Raw genomic sequence first — 12,151 nt, 5'->3', positions numbered from 1 at the left:
CCGGACCACCACCGAGCCACGCGCCAGGAAGTGCCTGCTGCCTGCTTGCCTGCCTGCTTGCCTGCCGCTTCTCGGCAAAGGAACCGCGCGCCCGCCGCTGCGTGCTCGGAGCCGCCAAGCAGTTCCGTCACTGCAGAAACCTCCGTGCGCACTTGGCGCCCGCCGCTTCCGCCACCAGTCGCTGCTTTTTCCGACGTGCCCGAGAACTGACTGATCTGCTTTTGCCGTCCAGAGCCGCTGCGCCAGAAAAGCCGCTGCGCTGCCTTGGCATGCCGCATCACAGCCCCGCCGCAAGCACCGAGCCGAGCCCAGACTGCCCGCACACCCGAGAGCTGTTTGCTTTTGCTTTGCCTCAACCCACGATAGAGACTGGTAGGATTGTGCCAATTCTACTCTATCTTGCGCTGCTGGGTAATTCATAACTGCGCAGGTTCCTGTATTCCAGTCACGCGGCAGACCGAGTGGCCGCCGCCATCTTGGATCACTGCCGCAGATCGGGTTTTGCTGTTGCTAACAACAACCCTTGCTTTCCTAAAACCCTCAATATCTCACTGGTTTTCCTTTGTATTTAATACATATCTATTTGTAGTGTTATTAAAGTTTGTTTCAGTTTTTCCAAAAAGCATTTTAGAGGTCTCACTAATTCTTTTCTCCCTTCCCCTATCTCTGGTGGGATAGGGAAGGGTATTATCGTCATCGGACCTGGCTCACCTCGGCCAGCCGTTGACAGCTAGTATAACACTATGTCTATATAGTGCCACCCAAACTGGAGGAAAACCAACGCCACTCCAGTCTTCAGAAGGGGCAAGAAGGAGGACCCAGAAAACTACAGATCAGTCAGCTTCACCTCCATCCCTGGAAAAGGCATGGAACAGTTCATTCTGGATGTCATCTTAAAGCATGCGGAAGGAGGGTATCAGGAGTGGTCAGCATAGATTCACCAAAGGGAAATCATGCTTGGCCAATCTGATAGCTTTCTGTGATGGTGTGACTAGCTGGGTAATTACAGGAGAGCAGTGGATGTTGTCTACCCTGATTTCAGCAAGGCTTTTGACACTGTCTCTATAACATCCTGCTGGGGAAGCTTAGGAAGCGTGAGTTGGACAGTGAGGTGGACTGAGAACTGTCTGAATGACAGAGCTCAGAGGGTTGTGATCACTGGTGCAGAGTCTAGTTGGAGGCCTGGAGCTGTGTTCTCCAGGGATCAGTACTGGGTCCAGCCTTGCTCTGCAGATAAGGACCTGAGAGTCCTGGTGGATCACAAGCTAACCATGAGCCAGCAGTGTGCTCTTGTGGCCAAGAAGGTCAATGGAACCCTCGGGTGCATGAAGAAGAGTATGGCCAAGGGAGGTTCTCCTCCCCCTCTGCTCTGCCCTAGTAAGGCAATATCTGAAGTACTGTGTCCAGTTCTGGGCTCCCCAGTTCAAGAGAGACAAGGAACTGCTGGAGAGAGTCCAGTGGAGGGCTATGAAGATGATTTGGGGACTGGAGCATCTCTTTTACAAGGCTGAGAGGCCTGGGTCTGTTTAGTCTAGAGAAGACTGAGAGGGGAGTTTGTCAATGCTTATAAATATCAAAAGGGCAGGTGTCAAGAGGATGAGGCCAGCCTCTTTTCAGTTGTGCCCAGTGACAGGACAAGGGGCACAAACTGGAGCATGGAAAGTGCCATCTAAACATAAGGAAAAACTTCTTTACTTTGGGGGTGGCAGAGCTCCGGAACAGGCTGCCCAGAGAGGTGGTGGAATGTCATTCTCTGGAGATATTCAAAACTCACTTGGACATGATCCTGTGCAACCTGGGTTGGACTAGATGATCCCCAGAGGTTCCTTCCAAACCCCACCTTCTGTGTTTCTGTGAAACAACTCATACATTTGGAGCTCGTATTTGTAATAGAGTGCTGCACTGTGGGTGGAGGTAAGTTTTATACATTTATGTAAATTTGACTCATGACAATGAAACACTTCAAAAATAATTCTATTAGCTGACAGGCTCTGGGTAAAGTCCAATCTGTAACCAACATGCAGATTCAAGCCTAGAACTCATAAGGATCTCCACAAAATGTCAAAGCATGCCAACTTCACTTTCCAGAAGTTAAATTCAGTTTATTTCCATATTTGTTATCATCACAGCAGTATCATTATTTTTTTCTGCAGGGCAATTATCTTGCTATTTAGGGCACATTTAATAACCCTTTAAAAAGCTACAAATCTCAATCATCTTCATCAGTCATCCCGTGCAGCAACTTCCGTTGCAATGCTGCTGTGCCTTCATCCATTATTAATATATCTGAGCAACATCCTGCACAGCTCTCATCTGCTGAAGAATATTAGATATGGCAAAACTATATTCTACAAAGTACTTGGAAGCATGCAAGACAAAGAGAGACACAGAAGGAAAAAGGAGCGATTCTAGAAGGCTATCCACACTGAATTAGTCACCTGACCTGTCATTTTAAAACACTGCAAGTATACCTACACGGATGAAATCACAGCAATTTGTAGTGTGTACACACACATATAATTATAAATTCCCCTTTATGTGTGGTATTCAAAATTATAGTTATAGCCACATAAAAGTTATCTACACTTACAGCAGCAGAGGGGAACTCTGTTTATGTTGAAGGTGGTCTCTTCGAATGGCTCTCTTTGGACTCTTAATTGCCTTGCAACTAGACTTTTGCTAGCCGAATGACATTCATCACAGTATAGACTGCTTCTGTGCTACGCAGTTCCTGATCTACCACAGTATATTTTAATAGAACCACCTCCATTTGTGAATGTCCAGTGTGACAAATATAATCCCTTCCCCACAGCATGACACAATCAGTAGCTCTGCTTCATGCCACACAGCTATCCTCTTCTTGCCAAGAGAGAACCTGCAAAGCCTTCTAGTAAAACTTTAATATTGCCAAGTAGAGAGACATTTAAGTACCAGGTGGGATATGGCTTACTGCACATGCCCCACACAGAGCAGAATTCTATGCAGAGAGTGGTGACAGAGATGCAGATGAAATAAAATAATCTGGTGGGCAAAAATGGTGCTCAGGGAAGAGTTCAGATCTAGCATATTTGCCCCATGTTCTTGTAATCTCAGTTTTATGTCCAACTACCAAGACGTTTTGGACCTTTGATTCAATAGCATTACACATAGATTACTTTTAAAAGAGTCCCTCCAAAAAAATCTGCTCCCTCATCAAGTGTACAAGTATGAACATGCCAGCTTCTTTTGCAAGTAAATGGATTCTGTACTGGCAAAACCAGGTAGGGTCACCTTCTGAATGCTTTCCTATTAAAGGAGAAGCTTTTTTTTTTTTAAGACAGACCTTAAAAAAAGTTTACTAGAACTATTTAATTTATTTTATACATCAATAAACAGCAGGTCAAGCATATTTCAGTTCTAATAGCATACTTCTAGTTAAACTACACAGCTCTTAAGATATTCTTAAACTTATTTAAAAAATAAAAGTGGTGGAATTGGTTCAGATAGGAACAACTTGATAGAATCACATTATTTCTTCTTAAATTTGCATTGTATTTAACCCATACAAGCACTGTTCTCTAAAACTTGTAATCATCCTGCCTTTTAAGTACCTATTCCAATATTATTTGGTTTAAGTCGCATGCAAAGTGGAAGAGACCTTTAAGACCATTGAGTCCAACCATCAACAGAGCACCATCAAGCCATCACTAAACCATGTTCCTCAAAATGCTTTACTTGTTGCTTCAAGCATCTCAAAAAAACCATGGAAGAATGCTGAACTTCTTAAGTTACCTGACAACTGTCTTCAACAGTATGTAGAAAAATGAGGTCATGCTAACCACTTAATTCTCTCACTTTGCCCAGCAAGAACACTTCGTCCTTCCATTTTTTGAAAAATGGTAAGAAAATCATAACATAACTACCTGATAGGAACTCTCTTATATCCATCAGTTTTCCAGAAACATCTTATAAGGCCACAGAAAGATAAGCAGTCCAGACAACACCTCTTAGGGTTATGTCTAAATGGCACAACTGCTGACTAAGATTTGACTCCTAAATATGACAACACTGACAGAGATGCAGATGAAATAAAATAATCTGGACTATGCTCATAACTGGAGGCTACCAGCATTATCTTAACTCTGTCATATGAAAAACTGATCTTGAAAAGATCAGCTTGAAAGCTTGCAAACAATAATATATTTTCTTCCAGAACTACGTGACCGAGTCAATACTGAACTAGCAATCATGTCATCACAGCCCTTTTCCCCTTGAGCAAGGTTCTTGGCAAGAGAAATGCTGAGAATACTGACAGACAAACATCTTTGAATCAGCTGCTATTGAAAAGTGTTTCTGTGCTTCCCCAACCGACTACAAATGGTGTGATTAGTGTTAAGATTACAGAAATTGGTCTTTTTCCTCTCCAGTTTTGAAAACAGAAATCTATAAAAAGTCAGTATAAGTAATAGGTAGTTACAAAACATGCCTACAAATATTAAAGTAGAATTTGTATTACATTTTCTACTTATCTCATTATGTGTTCACTCTTTCTAAGTCTTAGTAACTAGAAAGCTACAGTAGAAAGTTTGTTTACAGCTTGAATACAATTCCTTTTAAAGAAAATACAATTACATTTGAGTTTTATACTTTACAAACTTGCAATGTTCTAAAGCATTTAAGTAGCATCAACTTAATCTAAAGCCTGGCCTATATGAAGTATGAGAAAGAACTAGCCTGACCCCCTGTGGCCAAGAAATTGCAAAACTATGTTATTTACCACCATCATCCGACCCTTCCTCAGATATCCACCACGGCACTGAATCCTTTTTCTTCGTTTCTTTTTTCCTGGGCTGTCCCAATGTCTCAAGAACGCTGGATTTTTTCTTTGAATTTCCAAGTGAATCATCTGAAAGAGACTGAGCCAATTGCATACAAGATTAAGGACAGCTTTTACACTTCCACATTGTTTAACTATCTTTCAGCCACCAGTCAGTCAGTTCTGGACTTTTGAGTTCAGATGCCTCTACTTCCCACTGTCTGCCTTTTTTGTACATGCATAATAGAGTATGAAGAAATAACTGTATTCACGTGGTATAATACTGCATATTATAATAACCCCACTGCCAGAATGTGGGTACGTTGAAAGCTAAATGCTTTGTAGAGTGTATGGTCAAATGAACAGCAAGTCTGCTCTTTCTCCATTAGTTATAACATAAAGAAAAAATTGTGACTACATCGCTGAAGATAATGAAGTAAAGCAGAAACAGTTTTGCCTTGGCCTTGCTCGATACATGAACATTATTAATCTTCCAGAAATAAACCTTCAACAGCAACGTTCCAGCTCGCAGCAAATTAGATTTCAGAAAGTAAATTTATACTTTTATGGAAATTAATAGAAATGCCAGAGCCACTGCTACCAAACTCTGTGTATTAAGCTTTCACATATGTTAGCTGTCCATGCCCATTTTGACTGATGGCTTAAATCAACAGAGAAAAAATGTCTACGAGTATGAACATCCTACGAATTTAAGTTACTTAAGAGTAACAGGAAGGAAAAGACCTACCGGCACTTCATAAGACAACAGCATTTTTAAGTGATGCAGCTTTTTTTAACAAAAAAAAAAATAACGCCCGCTCTTTCCTTTAATAAAGCTCTTTGTGTCTTACAGCAGGCTCAGAGCCACAATTAACTGTCTAGACACTGAACAAGGAAATACATTCACTAAGCTAGTGCACGGCAACCTCACATGCTACAATTTCTTTGTGCTTTAACTCAGTAAACGCAGGGTTAAGGGGAGTGTCATACTTTTTAATCTAATTTTTTAGCCATAATTGTTGAAACCAATTGCCCTGAAGTGTCTTAAAAGAACACAGTGAATAGTTAGCAAAAGAATTCACATATGAAATGCATCATATGGAAAAATTTCAACAGCTTTGCTTCTGTAAGTCACAAATAAGAAAATGTGATAGCATAACCAGAATACTAGAGGCAACAGGATTGTGGATACTTAATATGTAAAACGCAGGAGGATCTTTTATTAAAAACAAGCCTCTGCAGGCCTGTCTGATTCCTATTGCATAAAAAGCACTACCATAAGAGCCTACCCTTACTGTATGTCTAACGCTTCAATTTATACGGGCTTAATAAGAACATCCATGAACTAAATGCCAATCATACAAAACTACCATTTAAGGAAAAAAAAAACCATAAGAAAATGTTCTTATGAGTATCTCTGACCAATAACATCTTTAGAGCTTCACCTGAGAAAATAAAATGCCTGTCACACAGTCTCAAAAACAAAATTTAAGTGCTCTGAGCCTTGCACTTTAATAAAGCACAATTTTAATAAATTATGGAACTGCTAGACAACAGGATGTATTGGAATTTCTTTAAGCTGGCCCTGTGACACAGAAAAAAAACAGCTTTAAATTCTTAGTAAGTGTCCTATAAATAACAACTTCCTTACACTAGTCACAACACAAGTACCAGTGCCATTGTCCCAAGGGTTGCACTGCCTCCTGCTACCTAGAAGTACTGACAGATGCTTGATGCAAGCTCTGTTATCACTTGCTGCTTCTTTTATGACTAACAGTATCCTGTACTCCGCAAGAAGAACTTCAACTATGGCCATACTCCTTAGAGTACTCTAACGAAAGAAACTGAAACTCCCACAGGTTGTTCTCAAGTTCTGGAAACAGATTTCTAAGTCCAGCCATCTTGTCATCTGCAGACAGTAAAGTTGCAGCAGCTGGGAAGGAAATGCTGGTACAAAACCACTACTGTCAGTTGTCTCAACAGGGAAACTTACGATTTTTTTTTCTCTTCCTTTGAAAAAAGTAAATCAACCAACCAATCAACTTTTTGGACCAGACTTCTCATTGCCAGTGGCACTGATTTCTTCCTTCCCCTCCTCTATAAAAACAGCCTGTCAGCGTTTCAGGAACACACACACAAAGTTTATGTTGTTTAATCTCGACTTAAAAGCAAAAAGTCAGTTTTAAAAACTGTAACAACTACATAGCACATAATCAGCTTTCCATCTCTTACTTACCACTTCCTTATATAAATGAAGGAACTTAAGAAAGCAGACAGGTAACACAGGAGTGGATCTAAAACACTCAGACTTTCATGACCAGTTGTCCTAATTATTACATTAAAGTCTTTTTCAATAAAACAAGTCTATTCCAAACTATACTTTTAGTATTAAATGCTATATAATTTTTATTAAAAGATCGAACATATTAAGTGTTTTTCAAAATTGGTTTAATGTGTAGCGTTATTCTTCTAGGTACTATTCTACAGATTTTCTAATGAAGATGGCACAGCTCCTCACACTGCGTTTCCCAAGGGAACTTCACAGCCAACACTGAAAACTTACAGGCTATCCCAATATGACAGATGATGCTTAAGGGAAATTGAAGCGACGACCAGAAGCACACTCGAGCTTTTTGGTGAGTAGTGAAAGGGTCACAGACACACAGACTGTGGAGATGGAAGAGAAGAATTGTGGATGGCAACAGTCCATTCTGGCAAGGGATTTGGAATATGTGTGACTCGGCAAAAGAAACATTAAAATACCTACCCTATATGCAGGAACTGTTATTACTTTTGTATTTCATTCTGTATAATGATAAAAGCCTAAAAAACCCTCTTCACTGATTGCTTTTAAAAGTACAGTGCATATGCCAAAAGACTAGTGTAATCTTCATATTAGACCAGCATCATCCAACTGTACATACAGTCTTTCTTTTCATAGACTCACAGAATCATTTTGGTTGGAAGAGACTTTTAAGATCATCAAATCCAGCCATTCACCCAGCACTGCCAAGTGACCTCTAAATAATGCCCCTCAGCACCACTTCTATATGTCTTTTTAAAACTCTCCACGGATGGTGACACCACTACTTCCCTGGGCAGCCTGTTCCAATGCTTCACAACCCTTTCAGTGAAGAAATTTTTCCTAATATCCAACCTAAATCTCCCCTGGTACAACTTGAGGCCATTTCCTCTTATCCTGTCACTTGTTATATGGGAGAACAGACTGACCCCCACCTCTCTACAGCCTCCTTTCAGGTAGTTGTAGAGAGTGGTAAGGTCTCCCCTCAGCCTCCTTTTCTCCAGGCTAAACAACCCCAGTTCCCTCAGCTGCTCCTCCAAAGACTTGTTCTCTAGTCCCTTCATCAGCTTTGTTGCCCTTCTCTGAACACGTTCAAGCACCTTAAAGTCCTTCTTGGAGTGAGGGGCCCAAAACTCACCTGAGGTGCAGCCTCCCTAGTGTCAAGTATAAGGGGACAATCACTGGCCACACTATTGCTGATACAAGCCAGGAGGCTGTTGGCCTTCTTGGTCACCTGGACACACTGCTGGTTCATATTCAGCCAATACCCCCCTGATCCTTTTTCACAAGGTAGTTTCCAGACACTCTTCCCCAAGCCTGTTGTGTTGCAGGGGGTTGTTTTGACCCAAGTGCAGGACCCAGCAACTTGGACTTGTTGAACACCATACCGCTGGCCTTGGACCAGGATCCATCCTGTCCAGATCCCACTGTAGATCCTCCCTCCCTTCAACTGTCCCGATCTACAAACGCACATCTTTAAGGTCTATTTCTCAAAACTACTTTATGTCTGCATGAACACCTGCCAGAACAAATGCTGATGTGAGCTGACTTTTCCTAATTGTGATGGGAAATAATCCATGTCAAGATGAAGGCAGAGTCTCTGACACAGAAGGAAAAGCCTGTCAATTTATTTCCAGGAAAAGGAGTGAGGGAGGGGAACTTTTTATGTTTTAAACCACAAACATAAGTACGACCCCACCAAACACAGGCAGTTTCATTATGAGTTAATTATTTAAAGGGGAAAAACCTTCCTGCTCCATTCCTTCTCTGAAAGATTTCCTTAAATGATATTGACTTCCTCAAACTATTAAAAGACAGTTATTCCTATTCCCTCCCTCCCCCCACTGTTATACTTTTTGTATACAAACACAAACATCACCAACATAGCAATTCCAATGGAGCACAGCACACCAGTTTCTCATCTTTCTAACATTAAAAGGCTGCACATATTTTAAGAAAAACAAAAGCAAAGAGAGGGACGTAACAGGAGAGACAAGCGTACAGAGAGTAGATAACGCCATTGTTATTTGGGTCTGTGTCTAGCTGGCAAAACATAAAGCAATGCATATTTTTAACAACTGGATTGGCAGTATTTACAAACATAGATTGAAATGGTAATAAGCAATTAAGAGACGAGTTGTTAAAAGTTACACCTCTGAAACATGCAAAATACCACTTAGAATAATTCAAAACAGCTATTTTGCTTTTTTTCTAACTCAAGCATTCTCAATGTGCACAATAGCTGAGGAGCAAGAAGAGCGTGTCGAATGAGGAACAAATACTAGAAGCAATCACATGCAGAGTTTTGACAGATGTGCAAAATAAAAGAATAAACCTCCTTTCTCTGCGCCAGAGCAACTCCCTGCATAACAACGGTAAGTAAAGCACTTTTGACAGAAATGCCGAGCCTTATTTTCTTTTTTTACTAACGTTAATACTTTCAGTGAATTAGAAAATATTAACTCCATTACATTCTAAAATTAAAGGGCAAAATCTACCTTTAAGTTATTTCTGAATCTTAATTTTCAGATGGCGTTTTGGTTTTCTCAATTCTCTCAATTTAGTATTGCTCAGTGAGGTTAACACTTATTCTGTGTCTGTAAAAACATCTGACAAGCTGCATAGTGAAGACAGAGTTACAGACCTAGCTAGGAAAGTTATCATCTTGAAAAAGAAGCCTCTGGTTACCACAGATCTTTACTACACAGTACAAAGCACCATTTTTATTGAATGTGGCACCTACATTTTTCACAAGTAATTAAATTAAAGCACAGCTTTAACATAAAAAAAAAACCCCTTTAAGCATACATTACACATAACACCCCAAGAATGTTCTCTTCCATCATTAGCTATACCTATATATGGCAGCAGAACCTAGTCAAGGCCTTATGTATACAGTATTTATATCTTAGGGTTACCACGCTGTGTGTCTGATAGACCAGAGGGCAAATTCTGAAGTTACAGGTCTATATGCAGCGAAAAAGCCATAGCAAGTTAGGACACTTTGACCACGTTTGATAATTGTTAGTTTAAGTCATAAACCACAGACTTGCATGATTTTGCTTGTACTCAAAATCATCATGGATCACAGGAAATAAAAGGAATCAAATCAAAATTTTCTAATCACTATAACATGCTTCTTTTTACTAGAATTAATACAAGACTTTTTAAACAAAATTCAGTGAAATTAGGTACTGCACAGAAAAATTAGGAAATTCTTAAAATGTGGCTTGTGCCTACATATAGGAAAAGCTTTTTCTCTCATTTTCAGTTATATATCAATTTGAAGTTTCTGCTACTAAATAACACAAATTAAACTGAAACAAAAATCAAGAAGCAAGGGCTCTTTCTGAAGATGCAACCTAGCGCTTCCAAAGTATTTAATAAGGAAACTGTTCCCTTAGTTTCAATGCAGCAAAATATGGTAAGTTTAGAAATAAAGTTAATACCTTGCAAAGACCCGCACATAAGACAGCTATGTGAATTTAACAATAAAAGAACAGCTGCATCTTCTGTTTCATATTCTCCCATATTCAATTTTCCCTCTGTATTTTAATAGAGAAAAAGGATGTGACCTTGCTCTGAAACATACCTCTTTCAGAAACTCTTCAAACTGCTCATCTAATTCTTCTTTTGAAAATCGATGAGCCATAGTCTGCAAGTGCGTGTTGCCTTCCAAACACCTGAGTTTAAAAACTAAGATTTAAAATAAAGTTAATTAAAAGCATTCTGAAATTAGAGGTAGCCTAGTGATTTGCTGCTTTCACAGAAAGCTGTAAACAAAACCAAAACAAAACAAACTTGAGAGGTGCCAAACATAATTTCTCCCACCCGTAATCTATTTACTGAATGAGACAATGCAAACACACCTGGATTACTAAAATCCTTATAATCAAAGTATTAATTTCCAAAACAACAGTTTAATCATTAGACTTTGAAGAATAAAGAAAATGATTCTTTTCATGATCTTACATTTTTCTTCAAAGGACAGCTCTCTAAGCTATCCACAATCAAGCATTTTGTCAATGTTCCTAAAATAATCCACTGTAGTAACACTTCCCATCCATTTTAAGGGCCTTTAATTCCTTTCTATGTTTCTTCTCCAAAACTGGAGATATCTGACATTGTTAGGATTTGTTTTGTCATCTCCGCTGTGCTTAGGACTCAGTAAACAGTAAATACACCTTTTAAGATTAGAAGATGACATCTGTGTTGACCTGCCCCAACAAAGAAAGCTAGTGGCACTTGCCCCCACCCACTCCCAAAAGTCTGTGATGACTTCTCAGGTAAAAAATATACCCCACACTCAAAATGCTACGAAGCTTTCGTATATAACACTGCTCGACACATAGGGCTACCTTCAAAAATGGCATATGTACAGCAGCATTAAACTACCCTAGCATCTTCCAGGCTGAGAAGCGCTATGCAAACATAAAAGGGCTAAACATTTGCAGAAATGCTTTTGCCATTAAATAAAACTTCTTCTAATACGAAGCCCTCTCAGTACACAGGACTGTTACCTACCTAGTAAACCAATTGTGACAGGTGAGTTGTGACAACTGCTTTCTGCTTTCACTCCTCATTCATCAACAGACCTCCCAACACTTTTGCTTTGGCATGAAGAAAAAAAAATAGAAAAGGAAAAGAAGTTATTGCAGACTGTCCAGACTTTGAACTGAGTAAGACCATCCTTATGTCCTTACGTAAGCACTTGGATAGTATCTTTGAAAACAAGGTAAGAAGATTGCTACCTCTCACAACAGACATAATCCAGTATCCTTTTATACTTTTACATCAAAGAATACGAGATGCTAATGTTTTAGATGTTTTAACAGTTTATTAGCTGCGCCAACTACTTCAGCAAGCAGTGAATACTTAATTGCAGCCTTGCCAAAAAAATAAACCAACTCTTTTATGTTATCTGTACTTCTGTCTACCTTGTAATTACAGCTTTTACAAAATCACGTAAAACTTTATTCTGCAGAAGGGCAACAAGTACATCAATTTCCGTGAGAGATTACAGACAAACATTACCCTTGGCAAATAAATTCTAC

General features: G+C 39.6%; 1 protein-coding gene across 1 annotated transcript in view; it reads right to left on the bottom strand.

The window, feature by feature from the left end:
• The window catches only part of CEP162 (centrosomal protein 162kDa), a 48,263-nt gene extending 36,596 nt beyond the window's left edge, over positions 1–11,667 (bottom strand). The window contains exons 1-3 of the mRNA XM_010144040.1: positions 11,622–11,667; positions 10,690–10,793; positions 4,757–4,895 (exon numbers count right to left, since the gene is read on the bottom strand). Coding sequence (XP_010142342.1) covers positions 4,757–4,895; positions 10,690–10,749 — 199 coding nt within the window. The 5' untranslated portion in view covers positions 10,750–10,793; positions 11,622–11,667. The remainder of the gene's footprint in view (positions 1–4,756; positions 4,896–10,689; positions 10,794–11,621) is intronic.
• Between the last annotated feature and the right edge of the window lie 484 nt (positions 11,668–12,151).

The sequence above is a fragment of the Buceros rhinoceros genome, unplaced genomic scaffold (assembly GCF_000710305.1).
Source record: "Buceros rhinoceros silvestris isolate BGI_N320 unplaced genomic scaffold, ASM71030v1 scaffold8579, whole genome shotgun sequence".
Lineage (NCBI taxonomy): Eukaryota > Metazoa > Chordata > Aves > Bucerotiformes > Bucerotidae > Buceros > Buceros rhinoceros.
The sequence above is the reverse complement of the archived record's forward strand: the minus strand, read 5'-3'. Positions and strand labels throughout refer to the sequence as shown.